At 50.3% G+C, this 21,043-nt stretch overlaps 1 protein-coding gene across 4 annotated transcripts in view; it reads right to left on the reverse strand.

Moving 5' to 3' along the window:
* Window positions 1–18,058, reverse strand: part of Tmc7 (transmembrane channel like 7) — a 48,638-nt gene extending 30,580 nt beyond the window's left edge. For 2 of the 4 annotated variants that reach the window (XM_076550859.1, XM_006985689.4), the window contains exon 1: window positions 17,915–18,058. In XM_076550859.1, coding sequence (XP_076406974.1) covers window positions 17,915–17,978 — 64 coding nt within the window. In that variant the 5' untranslated portion in view covers window positions 17,979–18,058. Of the gene's footprint in view, window positions 1–23; window positions 3,981–17,914 lie in introns of those variants that run through there. The other 2 variants (XM_076550855.1, XM_042282424.2) reach the window with 1 other exon arrangement.
* Between the last annotated feature and the right edge of the window lie 2,985 nt (window positions 18,059–21,043).

The raw sequence follows: 21,043 nt of genomic DNA on the forward strand, positions 1-21,043 counted from the left end.
AAGCCTTGGAGACAGTCACTCACCTTGCCAGTGACAGAATAGCTGGACTTTCTTTTCTTTTTTTACTGTGCTGGGAATTGAACCCAGGACCTCACACATACACATGCTAGGCAAGTTCTCTACCTCTGAGCTACCTAGCCAGTCCTTCATTTATTTAGAAAAGGCTTTGATAAGTTTCCCAGGCTGGCCTTGAATTTGGAATCTTCCCGCCTTGGTCTGCTGTGCGGTGGGGATTACATACCTGTGTCAACACAAATTACAAACCTGTGTCATTCTGCTTTGTTCTGTTTGCATGGGTATGAATGCTCTCCCGTGTGTGGGTATGTATGTGTGTGCAGGTGCACGTATGCTTGTGTCAGTGAAGACAATGCTGGGGGTCCCCCACGATCACTCTCTACCCTATATATTGAGGCAGGGTCTCTCACTTGAACCCAGAGCTCACCCATCCAGATAGTCTAGCTGGCCGGCTTGCTCCAAGAGATGGGATTCCTCTGCCTCTTGAGCACTGGAATTACTACTGGGCATTTAAGTGGGTTCTGGACATCCAAACTCTGGTCCTCACATATAGGGGGCAAGTACTTCATCCACTAGGTCATCTCCCCAGCCCTGGCTGCATTTTGTTGTCCAGGATAATGCAGAGGACAGTGACATCATCTTCACATGGGCTCGCTCTATAGGTGTGTCTGCATGAAACTTAGGTGGTAAGGTTCCTGTAGCCATTAGTTAAATGCATGGTCCATTTGCTGAATAAAGCTAGCAAAGTGTGCTCTATCTCCAATAAGTGAAGGAAATGATAATGTGTAAGAGCCATGATCCCCTAAGCAATTGGCTCCATGGACATCCTAACTTCTACCCTTCCTGTTGGGTACTAAATGGCTTAAGTTTGAATCCTGACCTGGTCCCTTTTCTGCTGTGTGTTTGGGGGGAGTTACTTCTCAGAACTTCAGTTTCCTCATTCCAAATAGTCATTCAACAAATAGGCCTACATGTGTCCTTCAGGGAGCCAAGGATACCATGGTAGCCAAAGAAAACGTCCTGCTCTTATGCAGCTTATAATCTGAGGTGGGTGAGGGGGGGACCAGCCAATGAGCTGGTGATAAATTTATGCCAAGAAGTAATAAGCACAATGAACACAAAACACAAGAGCAAATGGGGTAATGTGAAGGGTTAGGGACAGAGGTTATCCTGGGACGGGGTGCTGTCTTTGGTCAAGTTCTTTCTGTTTTGGTCAGATCTTCCCCTTAATTGAAGCTCAGTGAAGAGGGGGCACAGACTTGAGGCTATGTGGGGAAGAACAGGTCCCAGGAAGGGCAGAGTCTGGGGCAGCAGCGCACGTGGCACATTTGTAGAAAGGTCTGCCGACTCCTGATGCAGAAGGATGGACAGACAGGAGCCCAGAAGTCCATTTGATTGGTGGATGGTGGAGTCATCCCAGCCCTTCTACAACCCTTTCCCAAGCCTGACCTGTAACTTGGTTTAACCAAAGGGCACAAAACAAACAACAACAACAACAAAAAACCTCTGCCAACCCCAAGTCATAAAAGAGCCCAGAAGCCACTTTTGGGCATTTAAGTGCCGGTCATGTAAGAAACCTGCCAGGGCCAGCAAGCTAGCTCAGAGGGTAAACGCCCTTGCCACTGACACCGAGGATCTGAGTTCAAATTCTGGAACCCACATGATGCAAGAGGAGAATCAACTCCTGCAAGAACCAAGCCCCTGCTTTTGTCCCCAGTCACAGAGAACATCCATAAGGGCATCGTATGTGGGGTGTGGAAAGAGAAAAGAAAGAGGCCTGAGTGTCTGGACTATAGCCAACGAGGTTTTACAGGCTGATATGACCCACAGAAGCCACTGAGGACTCTGGACCGGAGCTGATTGTGTTCTGGGTACACTTTAACAGGTCTCCCTGAGTAGGCTGCTGGAACCCATACTGTGATCCTAACTTTCAGGTGACTAAGACAGAGAATCCTGAAGTTGAAACCACCCAGGGCTACATAGTGAGACCCTAGGGGCAGGCCTGGGTAACCCCAAGGACCAGCCTGAGTTCAGTGGGTATGGTCACAGCATCACAAGTGCTCACCAGGGTGCAGGTTCTCAGTGTCTCTGACCCTAAATGTACCCGGAAGTGTGAGAGGGCTGGGGGAGGACAAGGGGCCAGCATTCCAGGTCCCTCTGGAATGTGCAGATTCCCTAACCTCTGCCCTCCCAACAGGCAGGCCCAGACACGAGACAACAGTTATCTCACTGTAGATGACGCAGAGACATGCGCCTGGGCTCTGCCAACCTCATGAGCAAGCCATGCCACATTCACCCCGACACACCCTGAGGATGTGAGCCATGCTGCCTCCAGCAATTAGGAGGTTAATGTAGAACCGTGCAGTAGGGCACGGGTGCAGCCTTGGGGCCACTCTTCCCTCTCGGCAGCAACAAAGAACTGTTATTAACCAAGAACAAAGGTCTTTGACTATGGAGCCTATTGAATATTCAACAACTGTGGGGTCAGGGACCAATGCAGGATGGGGACTGCAGCCTGGGCTGGCTTTAGATGCTGCACTGTCACCCACCAGCCAGGCCATCCCTGGAAGACATCAGTTCTGCTCATCTCAGGAACAGGGCGTCTAACACCAAAAGCCACCGACACCTGTCACACTGTGAGCTTCAGGGAGCACTCACTTTGGGCATGGCTGTTAGACGTACTGGAAGCTAGGCCTAGCAGTGTATACATGTAAGGCCAGCAGTCGGGAGGCTGAGGCAGGAGAGTGTGGCCAGCCTGGATTACACAACATGACCCTGACTCAACCTGACTGGATTTAGAATCAAAGAATAGAGAGTCGAGTTGAGGATGAAAATTCACCATCATGGGGCTTCTTGCAGTGTAAGCCTGGGGATTTGAGTTCAGTCCCAGAACTCACAGTAGGAGAGACCAACTCCTGAAGGATCGTGTCTGACTTCCACACGTGCTGCAACACACACACACACCACACACACACACACACACACACACACACACACACACACACGGGCACACACACACACACACACACACACACACACACGGGCACATACTCAAAAAAGAAAGGACTTACCTCCACAGGGAGGCAAAGGAGCTTGCCTACTTGCTGTTAAGCACTGGGACTGGGGACCTCACATACCATCAGATCCCCCAAGTCCCACCTCCCCCATGAATGAGCCTCGGATTTGAGATGGCCCTGTAAACACTAAAATGCCACACAGATTTAGTAGGTAATGGTTGGATGTTCCTCCCCTCCCAATTATACTGTATACACGCTTTTCTCCCTAGTCGCTCCAGGGAAATTTCCCATCTGTAAATAAAACACATCAGTAGCGTCCTCATTCCCAGGCTCTACCTCTTTGTGCTCTCATACAGGACTGTGCTGGTCTCAAAACTCGACCTCCGACTGACTCCTCACACTCACCTGCACAGGTAGACACAAAAGGCTCAGTGCTTTGGCTTTTTAACAGGGAAACTGAGGCTCAGGGAGGCGATGACTTGTCCAAGGTTTGAGGTCAAGACAGTCTCAGCTCTGGTGTCTTGCGAAGGCCACTCAATGCACCTCTCTGAGCCTAGGGCAGCTCATCCTTGGGTAGGATAATTGTCAAGTATTCCTCTGACTCGGTCTTGCCATCAGCATGGCCACTTAGGTCAGTGGTCAGTGTGAGGGCTGCTTAGTCACCATGTGCATATTTCCCACATTGGGGTGATGGTCTAGAAATACCTAGAGTTTCTCAGCCACTGGGACCAGCTGGCAGCAGTCAGGCTGTTACCAAGGCAGAAGGGTGAGAGGAGGGGGAAGGGGAGGGGGAGGGGACGGGAGGGGGAGGTGATGGCAGGTGGTACGGGTCAGGGCAGGGGGCTATCTTTTTTCTTTTTTTTTTTTTTTAAAGATTTATTTATTTATTATGTATACATAGGAGGGCACCAGATCTCATTACAGATGGTTGTGAGCCACCATGTGGGTGCTGGGAATTGAACTCAGGACCTCTGGAAGAGCAGTCGGTGCTCTTAACCTCTGAGCCATCTCTCCAACCCCTATCTTTTTTCTTTACAGAACTTGTACTGAAGCCAGGACCTCACCCATGTCAGACACTCTACTGTCGGCCACATCTCAAACTCTCTTTGTTCTGTGACAGTCTCACTAAGTTCTCCAGAGCAGCCTCGAACTCAATCGTCCTGCTTCAGGCTCCTTAGTAGCTGGGGTGACAGGCCTGCACCACCAGGCTCAACTCAAGGTTGAGTCTCTGAGTCTAGAGCAGTGCGTTGCCCCTAGGAAACTCTCCACTCGAAGGATGGATGGATGGATGGATGGATGGATGGATGGATGGATGGATGGACGGACGGACAAATGACAAGACAGAAGCAAGGGCATGTGGATGGCATCCTTAGATCCTGGCAGCTGTTTCTACAGTACGCTCAATCCTAGTAAAAAACACGAACTCTCCCAGGAGACTGGCCAAGCATGATCGAAATGGCACCAAGGGCCCTGCTGTTCCCACAGCATGTCTGCCAAGAGCGGCTTCGGCCAAACACGGTGCTCACTGAGGGCTTTGCTTCCTCCTCTCAGGTTGTGGAACTCCACGTAAGAAGGGGCCTTGTGGGTCATAGAGAGTCTGCCAGTTACTGTGGGAATTACAATAGTGTCCTCTCTTCCCACATGGAACATGGTCCAAGATGCCAATGGATGCCCGAAACAAAGAATATCATAGCATCCTCTCTATACTAGACACATGCATACATATATAAATACACACACACAGACACACAGACACACACACACACACACACACACACACACACACACACCATTCAAGTGTGTTTATGTTGCTGGGGATGAGCTCAGGGCTTTGGGCACGTTAGGCAAGTACTCTATCACTGAGCTTCAATGCCAGCTCTGTCTTTTCCATCAAAACTAAGCACTTACCATACACAGTGACCTGAGCTTTGGCAGTTGCTTTTATTTCTAATTATGGGTGGAGGGGTCACACACGTGCATGCAGGTACCTCAGGAGGCCAGAAGAGGGCACCAGATCCCCTGGGGCTGGAATTACAGGCAGTTGTGAGCTGCCTGATGTGGGTGTTGGGAACTAAACTCCGGGCCTCTGTAAGAGCAGTGCTTGCTCTTAATCACGGAGCCACTGAGCCAGACCAGCTTTTGCAGCTTTAAGGTGTGACAGCAAAGCCATCATGGATTTCTTAGCAAAGGGGACACCATCATGGCAAGCTCGGCACAGTATTCTTGCCTTCTTTTTCTTATGAAGTCAAACTTGGACTTCATTAACTCAGCTTCTCTTTGGCATACATGGCTTGTGTGTGAGGCAGGAGGAACTTCAGTGCAAACACTCCCATGGGGACAGATATGGGTGGTTGTGGTCTACCGCATGGATACACTGTGGCGTTTTGTGTCAGACAAAGCAAAAGCAATGTGATCCCACCACTCTACTCGAAATGTATCAGCTATTATTTTGGACCGTAGTTGGTCACAGGTTCCTAAAACCACAGACAACAAAACCTCAAATAATGGGGTGGGGGTGGGGCAACTCTCATTCTGTTGGCTGAGAGCCAGGTTAGGATTCTGGAAGGAATGAAGATGTTCCCTCTGTGATGAGATTCTTCCCACTTCTTCAACCTCCACGTCTCCTATGGGCCCACCCAACGACAGTCATCCCCATCCTTAATCTATGCCGCTTAATGTGCGCTGTCTCCATCCTCTCAGGGACCCCATCTCTCTCCACCACTGAATCCCCAGGGTCTGCACAGGGCTTGGCACATGGCAGTGTCTGATAGATACTTGATGAATGAATGAATGAAATGAATGAATGAATTGGGAATGGATGATATGAATGAATTGGGAATGGATGAATATGCTGCTGAGGACATAGTGTTCAATTACCTGCCAAACTTTTGATCAAAGTACGTGTTAGTAACCCAGAAAGCGGGATACAAAAATCAAAGGGGAAAAATAATAAGCATTTTCTTTATTATTCTTTTCTACATGGATAATAAATCCTTACAACTGAAAATAAAATTCGTTGTTGTTTTTTTCAGAGTGTTTATTTATCTATCCCAAGCTAACCTGGAACTCACTCTGTAGCCAAGTTTGGTTTCAAACTCAAGATCCTTTAGCCTCAGCCTGGCTAGGCCTCAGATTACAGGTGTGAGCGATCATTCCCAGCTCTACATTGACCTTTTAAAGGGTGAGGGGGCGAGCTGGCAGGAAACACTGACTCCACCTGCTGTCCTTGCTTCAGGTTCTTTCCATAGACTTGTTTATGGAAATACACTTTGGTCTGTTAGGACACAATCCATTGTTCTTAAACAATCTGTGATTATCACAACTGGGGAGACACTGGTTCCTGAACACTTGTCCATTCCCTGTGCTTTGATGTCACTATTATCCTGGAAGCAAACTGGAGGTAGGAAGCCTGGAAAAACACATACTTACAGATTCCAAAGGCTTTTATCTACAAGTTCCTAGAATTCAGAGACTTAAAAAGCTGCCACAAGATACGCATCAAATGCTAATACACACATACACACACACACACACACATATATGGGCCATGGAGATGGCTCGGCAGGGAAGGCACTTGTCACCAGGTCTGATGACCTCAGTTCATCCCTAGGACCTAGGAGGAAGAGAAGCAACCACTGCAGAATGTCCTCAGACTTCCACACATGTGCCATGACACATGAGCGCCTCCTACCACACACAAACAAAAACTCAACAATCAAAAAGCTTCCTGAGCTCTGCCGCTCCCCCGAAGATCACCATCCTCCCACTCGTGCACACACCACGCCCTCATCTCCTCAGCCGCTTTAGCACATCTGATGAGAAACTTCCACAGGCAAACAGTTCTTTAAGACTGAGACACACACCTGCACACACCTGCATGCAGCACACCCTACCCCTGCCTCTTTGAAACTTGCATTCTATTTCGAAAAGACAGACATTAAACAATAACATATGCCAGATGGTGATTATACGGAGAAAAATAAGTTGGGGGTGGGAGGGAAGGAGGGCTTAGGGGATGAGGTATAATTTTAAACAGAGCGGTCAAGGACAGCACCGCGAGAAGCTGACATTTGAGGAAGGCTGGGAAAACAGGGGAAACAGCTGTGCAGCCATCCTGGGAGAGGCTATCAAAGGAGACAGCAAGTGCAAAGGTGAAACTCAACGGGAGGAACTCAGCTGACTTGAGAAACAGTATGGTGAGAGAGTCAACAGAGTCCACAGGAGGTCGTGGGGGTGGGGGACAAGCCAGGTCACATGGGGCCTTGAGTATCATGGAAGACATTTGCTTTTGTTTGGTAAAGTGGGAACCATGAAGGATTTGTGGCAGAGATCACCATGGCTACCACTGTCTCTACAAGGTAGCATGGCTGTGGACCAAGCTGGGCACACGTCCAACAAAGAAAGTGTATGTACTGGTCGTTTTTTTTTTTTTTTTTTTTGATAACTCAACATAAACCAAGACATACACAAGAAGAGGGGATCTTTTTTACTTTGTAGATTTATTCATGTGTCTGAGTGTTTTATTTGCAAGTGTCTGAACACCATAGAGATGCCTGGTACCCTCAGGGATCATAAGAGGGAATCTTAGTTGTGAAGATACTTCTACCAGATTAGCCTGTAGGCAAGTCTGTGGGACACTTTCTTGATTAATGATGTAGGAAGGCCCAGCTCATTGTGGGTGGGGCCACCCCTAGGCAAGTAATCCTGGTCCTGGGTGTGTAAGAAAGCAGGCTGAGCAAACCACAAGGGCAAGCCAGTGAGTAACATTCCTCCATGGCTTCTGCTTCAGTTCCTGCCTTCAGTTCCTGCCTTGGCTTTCCTCAGGGATGGACTGTTACCTGGAAGTGGAAGCTGAAATAAAGCCTTTCCTCCCCAAGCTGCTTTTTGTTCATGGGCCTCAGCAATAGAAACCTAAGACAGAGGTAAAAGTTCTGTATCTTTAATGTTGATCATTAAGCAACTGAGGTGTGACAGGAAATGAAGCTTTCATTTGGTCACATGGCCAAAGCTGCCTGTGGCTGGTGCTGTAGTGTATACTGTGGACGAGTTCCTATGACACAGACCTTGAAGAAGATGGGAAAAGTGCTGTCTGCCCACCAGACACCTGGACAGCGGGCTAGGAGGACCAACCCGAGTCACATCGGAGTCAGGTCAGGGGTCTGGCCGGGCTGGACCCCACATTTTACAACCAGATGAGCAAACAGCCCTCAGGAGCAGGTGACTAACTTGTTAATCAGAGCTACTACTGGGTGAAGTGCCTGGATCGCCTAGTTGTTGAGCCAGAAGAAAGTGGGGTATGCTGGCTGTGGGCCAGTTCCAGTGAGTCAGTGGACCTGATTTGGCAAGGCCTGTAAGGCCAGGGCCCTGCCTCCCTGGCCACCTGCCTGGTGCCGCACCCCAGCTCCCCCCCCCGGCCCCCCCCCCCCGCCCCTCCCTCCCCGTTGTCGGCTAGCATGTGTTTCGAAGATCCTGTACCTCAGCTGGCTCTCATATGTAAAGTGTTTAGACAAAAGCCAGACAGAAAACCACGTGCCCCAAGTCTCTGCTGCCCACACAGCAGAAAAGATCCCCAAGTGAAAGTCACAGCTGTGTTCTAACAAAAGCTTATTCACAAAAATGGGTGGCAGCTGATGTGGTGAGACACGTGGAAGCTGAGACTTACTATTCATTGATAAAGCTTAGTGTGTGAGATGATTCTCAATGTGCACGGGAGGTGTCTTCTTGGTAGGGGCCAGACTAGTCCTTAGTGTCCTCTCTACTAAGACCACTTCAAAAAAGTCCAAAGCAAGAGGCTGAGGCAGGAGGCTGGAGAGTCTGAAGCCAGTCTGTGTGAGGCCCTTTCTCAGAATAAATGTAAACAAATGGAACTGGGGAGATGGTTCTGTAGGTCAAGTGCTTGCCTTGCAAGCACAGGGAACTGAGTGCAATCCCAGGACCCACATGAAAAAAACTGAGCACAGCGGCAGTGTTTATAATCCCAGCACTGGGAAGGTGGAGGCAGGCGGACCCCGGAGCCAGCCTAGCCTACTTGCTTGTTACTCGGGGAGTTCCGGGCCAGTGAGAGATCTGTGTAAAAAAATAAAAATAAAAAAGGATGCACCTGAGAAACATCACCTGAAGTTTTCTTCTGACCTCCACACGCATGTGAACCTGCAGGAACACACTCGTGCATACGTGCACACACAAATATTAAATAAATAATATAAGTAATTTTCAGTGTTCCTAGGAGCAATGACAGAAGCCTCTGGGGAGCAAAAGCACACACAATTATGAAAAACTTTTCTACTGGATCCCCGGTGAGTCTCACAATGGCCGATCACACAGGGTCTTCTCATGCACTGTCCTCTTCTGCAGCTAGGATAAGAACTCTGCCCGTGAGTGAGCCTGAGCCAAAGCTTCCACCGTGAGGGGGAACCTCAGCAGAACATGTTCATGCCACACGTCCACCATGGCAGTGGCCTGGCACCTCACAGGTATTCAACAAACATCCCTCAGATGGACACATGGATACGTGACCTTTGGAATTTCTCTGCTCCTGGGTGGCTGTGGTGTGCTGGTCTGGTTTTCATCACTAATTTGTCACAAAAAAAAAAAAAAAAAAACAAAGCAGCTGGTGTATCATAAGTAGGTGGATTTCACACTCAGTTCTGGCAGTTCATGGTGCCTGACAGGCTCAGCTCTGGTGAGGACCCAGGGACTGCTCCTGGAGGCAGGCAGGGTACAGCACTGGAAGTCAGAGGGGAGCCTGGGGGTCCACAGTATCTTTGGAAGAGACCCCCCATTAAGTTCCACCTCTTCCCCCACCCCATGCCTGGTTTTTCAAGACAGGATCTCATGTAATCCCAGCTGGTCTCAAAGTCAATGTGTAGCAGAGGTTGGCCTTGAACTCCAACCCTCCAGGCTCCATCTCCCAACTGCTAGGATTACAGGTATAGGCCACCATATCTAGCTCCATCACTTTCCAGTACCAGCACCCTGGGGACCAAGCCTCCAACACACAGATCCTCAGGGATAAGCCACATCCAAGGCACCACAGGTGGCTTGTCAAGCAATTTCTCTGTGCCTCCGTTTCCACAGAGATAAAGCAAATAATCCTGTCCTGGTTTGCTTTCTGTTGCTGTGGTAAATGCCACAACCATGTGCCACTTGAATAGGAAAGGGCTGGTTTGGCTTACACCTCCAGGTATCAAGCCCATCACCGTGAAGGAACCAGGAACAGAGGCCATGGAAGACCACTGCTTACTGGCTTCCTCTCTGGCTCATGCTCAGCTTGCTTTCTCATATAGCCAGGTGGGTCTTATCTAGCCCAGACGCACCTTCCTCAGGACGGCATTCCCAGGCCTTCTCATATCAATCATCAGTTCAGACAATCTCTCACAGACATGGCCACAGGCCAATCTGATATGCACAGTCCCTCAGCTGAGGTCTCTTCTCCCCACGTGATTCAGGTTGTGTCAAGCGGACACTAAAAACACTTCTCTGAGTTCCTAATAGAACTTGGGAAGGTACGCTCAGACTCCATAAGCACACACAGACCCGGGCCTGCAGAGTCCACACAAACAGGCTCCGGCTTGCCTGACCTGAGCCCTCCATGATCCTCTGAGCTCTACCAGAGGTCTCCTCACACACACCAGGGGCTGTCCAGTGTCACAGACACCCTCACATTGCTCACTGGACAGCCAGGGGGCAGGTCCGGTACAGCCTCGGTGACCTCAGCCCAGGTGCAGCGGGATCTTGATGTCCACCAAGAGAAGACTCAAAACTAGTCAAGAGTGAGGCCAAGTTACAAGATTACAAAGAAAGACAGACTTGAAGAGAGTCCAGCGCAGGTAGGAGAGGCTGGCCCAGCTGCCTCAGTCACGGTGGATACAGTTCACAGGTTTCCAAGCTATTCCATCGGTAAGTTTAGATTTAGAGGAAGCCCACGCTGGCCTGGAGACTTACCACAGAGCTGTGTCCCCAGAGAGACGCAGCTTGCCACCAGGGAAGGGAATGCTGGTACAGATAAAACACAAGACCACTAAGGGGCCCTTGCTCTTCCTTGGGCCACAGGATGCTGGACCCAAGAACCCATTTAGTAGCCAGAGTTCATATCTATCGTTTATTTTTACTTCCTGTGCATTAGTGTTTTGCCTGCATGTATGTCTGTGTGAGAATGTCGGATCCCCTGTAACTGGAGTTACAAACAGTTGTGAGCTGCCATGTGGGTGCTGGGAACTGAACCCCAAACTCGAGCAGGACAACCAGTGCTGTTAATGGCTGAGCCATCTCTCCAGGCCCCAAGGAGCCAGAGTTCTAACAACACTGTATGTGGTGCTTCTCAGAAAGGGAAGAGCAGTGCTGTAGACCTGGTTGTCAGCCAGCGAGGGGCAGAAATCAGAACCAGTAGGGTGTGTGGTGGGGGAGGGCCCTTTCTCATGTTCCTTGGTCCTCCCTTCCTCTCTCCCACTGTCCCTCCCTGTTTGAGACAATCCAGAGCCTCACTAGGCAGCCAAGGATGGCCTCCAGGTCTTGGCACTCCCCCGTTCCTGGGCCTCCTGCTGACTAGGCACTCCCCCATCCCTCTGCCTCCTGCTGACTAGCCACGGTGCCTTGTTTGGCTCTTTTGGTTTCTAAAATGCCATTTACCTGTTGTGCAGGCAGGGGGACCAGAGCGAATGCATGCAGAGGTAAGAAGACCACCGCGGGGCTCAGCAGACAACTTTAGGAGTCCTCTCCTCCTTCCACCATGTGGACCCAGAGATAAACCCAGGTCACCAGGCTGGGCTGACAAGCCTCTTTGCTCACTGAGCCACCTCAGCAGCCCTGGTTTGCCTTTTGAGAGGAGCTTTCATGTAGCCCAGGCTAGCATCAAAACGGCTATATAGCTGAGGATGACCTTCAACTCCTGACCCTCCTTCCTGCCTCCCCGTCCTGTGCCTACCCCTCTCTATTTCCTAACTAGCCCTCCTGCCCTCTGCCCTTCAGGTCCCTCTCCTTCAAAGCTCCTCCCACTTGGGTTGCCAACAAAGGCCCCCCAAACACTCCTCTTTATATCCCCCTGTCTCAGCTCAGTCATATCAGAGTCACTCCACATTTCAGCTGGTACTGCCACCTCCCCCCTGCATCCCCCACCCCCACTCCAGTACCTCCCTGCACCCCCCTGCCCCCTCACTCCAGTACCGTCCCGCCCCCACACTCCTCACCCCCACTCCAGTACCTCCCTGCACCCCGCTGCCCCCTCACTCCAGTACCGCCCCGCCCCCCGCACTCCCCACCCCCCTCCAGTACCGCCCCGCCCCCACACTCCTCGCCCCCACTCCAGTACCGCCCCGCCCCGCACCCCCCCCACACCTTTGTGTAATTCCTTTCCCAGCACTTAGGTTCCCTTGGATTTTCTTCCCATCCTTCTGTCCACCGCTTACTCCCTTGACCTGGACCTCTGTGGCCAGACTCTCACAGGCTGGCTCTCCAGGAGTCAGTTCCAAGGGCCTGACTACAGCCTGGCCCATCTCCCTCCTTCTACTTCTGGGAGGGAGCCCCAATTGCACAGCCCAGTTTGACTGGGTGGTCCCAGATCCAAACAATTCTCCTTGGGAGAGAGCAGCCAGCTTGCAACCAAGTCACACCCCTCCAAAGACATTTCCCCCTTTTATCCCTCCAAAGTTTTCACTTCCTGAAAAAACAAAGACAGCCACCTCTAATCTGGGTCGCCTGTTGCTGGGCAGAGCTGGGCTCCTCCAGACAGAGGGGCAAAAATAGCTCACGAGAACCAGTCCCCACGAGAACCCTGACCGAAGTCCTGACTGAAAAGGCTCATGGAATCCGCAGCCTGGTTCAGAACGTCCCACCCTCCTCAGACACCCAGAAGAGCGGTGGGTCACCCACCGGATGAATGGGCTCAGCAGATAGGGGAAGATATAAACACCACAGTCAATGGCTGTTTTCATGTTTATTGTGATGTAGACTTGACTCAGGAAGAAGAGAAGTCCATGCAAATGCCTGATGGTGTATCTGCAGAAGCCCAGTCACAAACCTCATGCTGTCAGTGTTACACAGACCAAGCAAAAATACCTGTAGTGCTGTCAGGGCTCGGGGACAGTATCTCAAATTATCATGCCTCAGAATCTCATGTCCCAGCTACTAGGCAAGACACACGTTCAGAACCTCTCTTGCCCAAGGCCAGTCATAAAAACTGCAATCCTTTGTCTCAAAGACAGTGACTTTAATTCCCCGCCTGTCTAGGAGGCTGGAAGGACTTCTCTACCTATGTATGACAGGTACTGATAGGAATCTCCAGAGGGAAGCTCCTCAGGGTTAGGGTTGCCCAGTGATCCCCAAGAAGCTGGGTTCCCAATCTGACCTATTAGCATAGCTCACACACGGCTTTGATGTGCCTCACAGCTCTCCAGGGGTGATCCCATGTGGCTTCCCCACCTAAGCTTCACAATGGAGAGGTCACCCTGGATCTTTGGGTCTTCAAGAGTATAACAAACTTTGATGTACCTAGGCATAGTACACACCTAAAAGGCCAGCACTGAGTGACAGAGGCAGGAGGATGGTAGGCTCAAGGCTATACTGTAAGACCCAGTCCGACACACAGGGGGAAAGGAAGAAAAGAGAGAGGGGGCAAGGTTTCCAACAACAACACTGTGCATATGTGGGCTGAGTAACCCTATTCACTGGACCCAAGGACTGAGTCAGCCCAGATGTCAATCAGTGAATGTGTGCACACACAAAATGTGACCCACCGACAATGGAGTATTAGCCACCCATGAAAAGGGATGAAGCACTATTTCATGTGACCGTGGACAAATTCTGATGATATGCTGAGAGGAAGCTACTAAACACTCAGATCAGTGTCTAGATAGGAGATCCACAGACAGAGGTAGGAGCAGGCTGGTTGCATGAGGCTGAGGAGGAGGAAGGGACGGCTGAATGGGGTGAAGTCTCCATGGGGGTGATGGAAACGTGCTGGAACCAGTCAGAACCAGTCAGAGCATTCTCCTGAGGCAAGAGAAACTTTAAGTAGTAAAATCGATGCTATAAAGGATTTATTAATTAACTTGCTTAGGAAATATAAATTATACAAAGTGGAATTTTATAGCTGGAAGTTTCTCTGGTCCCACTTGGCCCCATGGTTCCACAGCTGCTTATAAAATAATCACTCCGAGGCTTAATATTAATTTACAAACTGTATGGCCTATGGATCAAGCTTCTTGCTAGCTAGCTCTTATCATTTAGCCCATTTCCGTTAATCTATGTATTGCCACGTGTTCTGTGGCTTTACCTGTGTTACCTACATGTTGGACTGTGGGCTGGCATCTCTCTGACTCCACCCTTCTCTGAATCTCTGCTTGGATTTCCCACCTGCCTCTAAGATGCCTTGCCATAGGCCAAAGCTGCTTTATTCATTAGCCAATGGGAGCAACACATATATCACAGCATACAGAAAGACATCCCACCACAGAACTTAAGTGAAGGAGCACTGCCTCCAATACGATGGAGATAAGTGGTACACTAACTAGGCTTGCTGAAAAACGGTAGGAAGAAAAAATTTGTACCGCAATTGAAGTTCAGGGTTGTGGCAAAGAACATGACCCTAAGGGCAGAGCAGGTTTGCAACCATCATGAAGTCCTGGTCTGCAGTTAAGTGCCCTGAGCTCTTACCAGGAGAAGCACAGTTCTGCCAGGTGGGTAAAATGACCTGGGTAACAAACATTTGAACAGAACAGCACTGGTTGTTAAGAAGCAATCCTGGCAAATCTCTGCCATGTAAATCTCCCATCCATCCAAGTGGCCCGACTTACAGTCTCCTGTCTCTGTTTTAATTGTTCAAAGTGTGGCCAGGGGCTGAAGTGAAAGCGAGTTAAGGATGAGAGTGTATGTGGAATATATAAGCCTAAAGTGTGTAAGTTAATAAAACCTTCTTCTCCGGGCCAGCTCCTCCTTGGGCATCAGCCAGAGCAGGATGTGAGCTATCATTAAAGAGCTTTCTCCTTATTCTTCCTGAATAGCAGAGTGGGTTCTCATTAGTGTTGGGGACACGCAGAGTGGCTTCTCACTGGGGATGGGGGCATGCAGAGTTTTGGTTCACACTGGGGGGCAGGGAGCATGCTTCTGAATCACTCCATGCTAATGAACCACAGCTGAACATGTGTGATCAAACCTCCATTAAGAGAAGAGAGATGGAGGGAAGAGAGAGGGAAAGGGGGAGAGAGGAAGTGTTAGGATAAATGATCACACAGAGAGTGTGTGGACAGAGTAGCCTGCCAAGACAATCCTGTTTGTAAAAGGGATGCACCAAGACCCAAATGGGACAGGAAGTTCACTTCGTTTGTATTCTAACATAGGTGGTGACTGTTCTCCCCCTCTCCCACGTTCCCCCCCTCCCATTGTCTGGGGTTGGACCAATCTTTCAGGGTTGCCTAGTTTTAAAGGAATCCATTCAAAGGAAATGAGGGAAAGTAGAGGCCACTTAAATTCTGATAACAGCTGGGCATGATGGCCTGTGCCTTTAATCCTAGCATCTGCAAGGCAAGAGAGGCAGATCTCTGTGAGTTCTAGGCCAGCCTGGTCTACTTAGCGAGTCCCAGGTAGGCCCGGGCTGCATAACAAACTATTTGAAACAAAACAAACAAAAAAAAGCATTAACCAGGGATAGGATAATCCCTCCCCATCAGGGGGAAGTGGGGAGGGGGGGTCCTCAAGAGCATATGGTAGAGACAGAGTTCAACCTCTGAGAGGCAGTCAAAGAGTACTTCTGGGAAGAAGTGACCCTGAAGGAAGAGAAGAGATATATGTACCTTATAAGGAAGGTCATGGCCCCCAAGGTGGAGGGACAGGGGCTAGAACAGAACAGCACCATCAGGTGGTCATGGAAGGAATGTGTGTGAAAGCAGGAACCAGTGGAGAAGGGCATCCGTGCAAATACAATCACCAAAATGTGCCGGGCACTGGTGAGCCACTGAGGCCACCTTCCAGGACCCCGGTGGCACAAGGAGGCACAGCCATAAATAACAACAGTTAACGTTTTGTAGCATCGCCACTGGTCCCAGGACAGCCCCAAAGAGCCATGTTCCCAACGTCTGGGTGCTCACATCCAAACCCAGCGCCCTGCACTCTGGGCAAGGAGACCTGCACACACTGTGGCCCAGCACAGGACCGCTGCTCATCTACCCCACACCATGCCACTGTGGGGTCCTTTTGCAAAGAGGCCCCACTTCATGCAACTTGATTAGGAGATCAGAAAACAGCATCTGCCTGGGGCTGGCAGTATGAACCTGTATCCCAGGATGCCAAGGCAGGTCGGATAAGTTGAAGGCCAGCCTGGGCAGCATAGCAAGACAATGTCTCAAACTTTAAAAACAAACAAAACCAGAGGCAGTGGTGCACACCTGTGCTTCCAGCATCAGGAGGCAGAGGCAGGAGTCCAAGGCCAGCCTGGATTACATAAGATTGTTGTCCTGGGAGAAAAAAAAAAGTAAAATGTAAAAGAAGGCTGGGGAACATAGTTCAGAGGGAAAGCTCTTGTCTCGAATGTGTGAGGCCCTGCGATCAATCCCCAATATTGCGAAACAAGCAAAAATGTGTCCATATCCAAGCGGGTGGGGAGATGGTTCAGCAATAGGGGCCCAAGAGTAGCTTAGTGGCCCTGAAACTCTCGGGGAGATACGAGAGGACTGGACTGGCAACATTGTAACGGCGTGAGCTGGAATAAGAGGAAGATCATGGGAGCCAACCAGAAAGACACTTGGTTTTCACAGGGCTGGGATGGAATCCTGGAACTTCATGCAAGGCCAGAAAACTCTACCAGGAGACACACCCCCGCCCCTCACTGGGGGAGTCTAGGCCAGGAACACTGCAACCTTTGACTGCTACCTGGGGGCTGAAATGAAGTTGACATCAGCAATGCCAGATTGAGCGAGAAAAACGATCAAAGACCCCCGCCTGATTTTTTTTTTTTTTTTTTTGAGACAGGGTTTCTCTGTGTAGCTTTGCGCCTTTCCTGGGACTCACTTGGTAGCCCAGGTTGGCCTCAAACTCACAGAGATCCGCCTGGCTCTGCCTCTCGAGTGCTGGGATTCAAGGCGTGCGCCACCACCGCCCGGCCCCCGCCTGATTTTTTCTGATTCCAGAGCACTGTCCCAGGATCGGGGTCTTTCACTTAATGTTGAAAACAATCCTAAGAGAAGGGGCCCAATGCCCGCATCCATATGCTGGCCGCACGCTAAGCTTTGCCTTGGTAGACACAATCTCACACTGAAACTCAGCCTACAGATATCATTGTGAAGTCTGGCTCAGGGCAGAAACAAAATAAATACAAACTACAAGGAAGCTTGCCCGAGGGGCTTGGCAGCTCTCCTCTACCTACTGGGCGGTGTCCTTACACATATCTGTAAAATCTTAGGAAGCTGTATAACTGACTACATGTTTAACACAACTAAAAAGAAAGATCTCCCTGCTCCCATTGACTATTGTCTATCTATAACCAGGGCTGCGTGGGGCATTTATTAATATTTCACTGTTTCTCAGCCCATCTGAGGCTCAGAGAGGGCAAGTCACTTGACAAAATGCACACAGCAATAAAGACCAGAGACAGAATGGCTTCCAAGTGGATCTAAAGAAACTATCCAGGGGTAGGGGGCTTGAGGGCAGCCTGTAGGGCAGGCAGGTTGTCACAATCTCTTTACAGAACAGATACCATGGCGATCTAGAGGCTGGCCTGGGTCCGAGGGTCATCGTGTGGAAAGCGAGGACCGCCTCCCCGGCTCGGTAGGCAGGGCGAGGGGAGCCTCCTCGGCGGACAGGTCCGCTGCCCCGGCTTTCCCCGCAGCGATCCCCTGCGGAGGACCAGGACGGCCACCCCGCCTTCCCGCACGCTCGGTCCCGCCGCGTCCTACCTGTGTGTACGGCCCGCTGCCGGCTGGACCCGCGGCCCGGCTCGCCCGCGCTGCCCTCGCTCATCTCGGCCCCGCGAGGACCCTCCGGCCGCCCCGGTCCGCCGCCCCGCCTCGTCGGGTTCCGGATGACGTCACAGAGGCGGGCGGGGCCGTTCCCACGGGCGCGGGGTGGGGACCAGAGCTACCTCTGGCGCCTCTCCCTCTTCTTTCTCGGTCTCCTTTCTTCTCCCCTCCTCCTCGCCCCCTCCTCTCCCCTCCCCTCCGCTCTTCCTCTTCCCTCCCTCGGTCTCTTCTGGTACTCTGAGACCTAGGCTTGAACTCCTAATCGTCTGCCTCCACCTCCAAACTGCTTGGATTACAAGCCCCGCTCCTGTCAATTTGGTAGCTAGGGCACGGAAAGTATGGAACGTTGCCGTTTGGGCACGTGTGCGTGTGCGTGTGCGTGTGCGTGTGCGTGTGTGTGTGTGTGTGTGTGCGTGCAGACACGCATAACTTAAGACAGTCATGTAAGTTGCACCAAATATCGATGCGTGTGTAGATAACTCTCTAGAGGGTGTAGTTTACTCGCTTGCATGGTTCCTGGGGGGCGGGAAGGAGGTCAGGTGGGGGAGGATTTGCTCCATGTGCTTGTCTTAGAAATGTTCTCATTTCACCGACACCCCATACCGATATTCATGTGCAGCTGAAACATAAAATTAAAAGTAATGAATGGGGCCAGGGAGATGACTCAGCAGGTAAAGGTGCTTGCCGCCAAGGCTGAGTTCTAGCCTCCGAATCCACATGGTGAAAGGGGATCGATCAGCCTGCATGCATACAGACACAAAATAAGTACACAAATATATGAAATTGGGACAATTGACTTTTAAAAGAGAAAGTGGGGGCTTGAGAGAAGGTTCATCAGTTAAGGACACTTCCTGCTCTTCTGGACAGAGAGTTTGGGGTTCGATGCCCAGCACCCACAACCACCAGCTCAGAGGATCTGACACCCTCTTCTGACCTACACAGGCACCTGCATGCATGTGGCATATGTACACACACACACACACACACACACACACACACACACACACACACAAATAAAAATAGCTCTTTAAAAAAGATACAGATACAGATACAGAGGCAGGCAGTTATCTGTGAATTTGAGCCAGCCTGGTCTAATTAGCAAGTTCTAGGCCAGCCTGGGCTACCTAATGATACCCAGTCTCAGAGGAGGAGGAAGAGAAGAGAGAAGAAAGAAGTGGGACCTATGGGGTGCAGTTGCTCTTTTACCTTCTCAGGAGGCTGAGGCAGGAAGGTCACTTGAGCCCAAGAACTCAAGGCCAGCCGGGGCAACGCAGGAACTTCATCAAAATAAAGAAAAGTGGGGAGGGGAGGGAGTAGGAAGAGCAGGCAGGTGGCTACAAGGCAGAACAAGAAGTTCTATTTTGAGAATTTCTAAAAGGCTCAGACGCCAGCTGGCACTGGCGACCTTGTTGAAGGTCACCCGGCTTCCAGCGTCCCTCCCTGAGCCTTCGCAGCCCTGCACACCCCTCCCTGTTTTCTTACACCGTGCCGCCTTCCTCCCTTGTCAGATAGTATCTGTTGACCTCTGGATGTTCACACGGTTTCTGTCCTTGTAGTTTCTCTGTCCCAGGGGATGATTAATACAGGATATTAACATTGCTTTAAAAAAAAATTCCCAGGCATGGTGACTCAGGCTTGAAACCCCAGCGCTCTAGAGATAGAGACAGGACTATTAATGAGTTCAAGTCCAGCCTGGGCTACATAGCAAGACCCTCTCTCAAAGCGAATAAATAAGAAAACTGAACTATAATATAAAGACTACGACCCAATAACAGCAGAGTGCTCGGGCGTGCACCAGCTCATCTGTGTGTAAACTACAGCTCATCACCAGAGCCCAAGTCATTCCTCTTCAAACAGAAATCTGTCTCCTACTGTTCTTCTTTTCCCAACTTTCTTTCACATTTTAATTTTTAATTTATGAATATGGATGTTTGCATGCTGTGTGCCATGTGTGTGCCTGGTGCCCGTGGAGGCCAGAAGGGGGCATCGGATCCCCTAGAAATGGAATTGCAGACAGATGTGAACTGCCGTGTGGATGCTGGGAACCAAAACCAGGTTCTCTGGAAGAGCAGCCCGTGTTCTTAACGGCTCAGCCATCTCTCCAGCCAAACTCCCTGGAGAGTTTGTTGTTTTTTTGTTTCTGAGGTTTCTTTAGCCCAGGCTGGCCTGGAACTCATGATATAGTCAAAGATGACCTTGACCCCTTGCCTCTACCTCCCAAGTGCTGGGATTACAAATGTGTGCCAACATGCCCAGCACTTCATTGTCAGCCCTTCCAGCAAACTGCATTTGTGATAAAGTAGAAATTACTGAGCTGGGTGTGGTTGTTTGAGGCCAGCTTGCATCGTGGGACCCTGTGTCAGAAAACAGGGGAGGAAGGAAGAAAGGAAGGAGACAGGAATGGAAATGAGAGTTAATTATCAGCATCACCACCACCACCACCATTTGTGTGTGTACAGTGTGTTTGTGTGTGTGTGTGTGCAGATATGTGCTGGTATGTGGAGGTCAGAGGTCACCTTCAGGTCTCACACCTCGGGAGCTCTCTACCTTATATTAGTTACATTTCTATCACTGTGATAAAATACCACAACCAAAGTAAGAGTTTGCTTTGGGTTTATGGCTTCAGAGGGTTAGAGTCCATGAAAGCGGGGTTGGAGGTAGCAGGCAGTGGGCAGCTGGAGCAGCTGAGTGTGCACATCTGGATCTACAACCAGGAGGCAGAGAGGGCTTACTCCAAATGGCATGCGTCTTTTGAAATCTCAAAGTCTGCCCCCAATAACACACCTCCTCCAACAAGGCCACACCTCCTAATCCTTCCCAAACAGTCCTACCAAGTGGGGACAAAGTATTCAGGCATAGGAGCCTAAGGAATCCATTCTCATTGATGCCACAACACTGTGGTAAGGTTGGGGTCACACCTACTGGCTCAGCAATGTCAAAGGTTAGAGACACTTAGGGTGCTTAATGCATACCATCAGGACCTGCTGTGTGTCCATCTCCTCAGACTTTTTCTCCTCCAGTGTGCTTCTGAGCTCTCAAAACTACCCTTTACAGGGAGGCAAGATC

The sequence above is a fragment of the Peromyscus maniculatus genome, chromosome 1 (assembly GCF_049852395.1).
Source record: "Peromyscus maniculatus bairdii isolate BWxNUB_F1_BW_parent chromosome 1, HU_Pman_BW_mat_3.1, whole genome shotgun sequence".
NCBI lineage: Eukaryota > Metazoa > Chordata > Mammalia > Rodentia > Cricetidae > Peromyscus > Peromyscus maniculatus.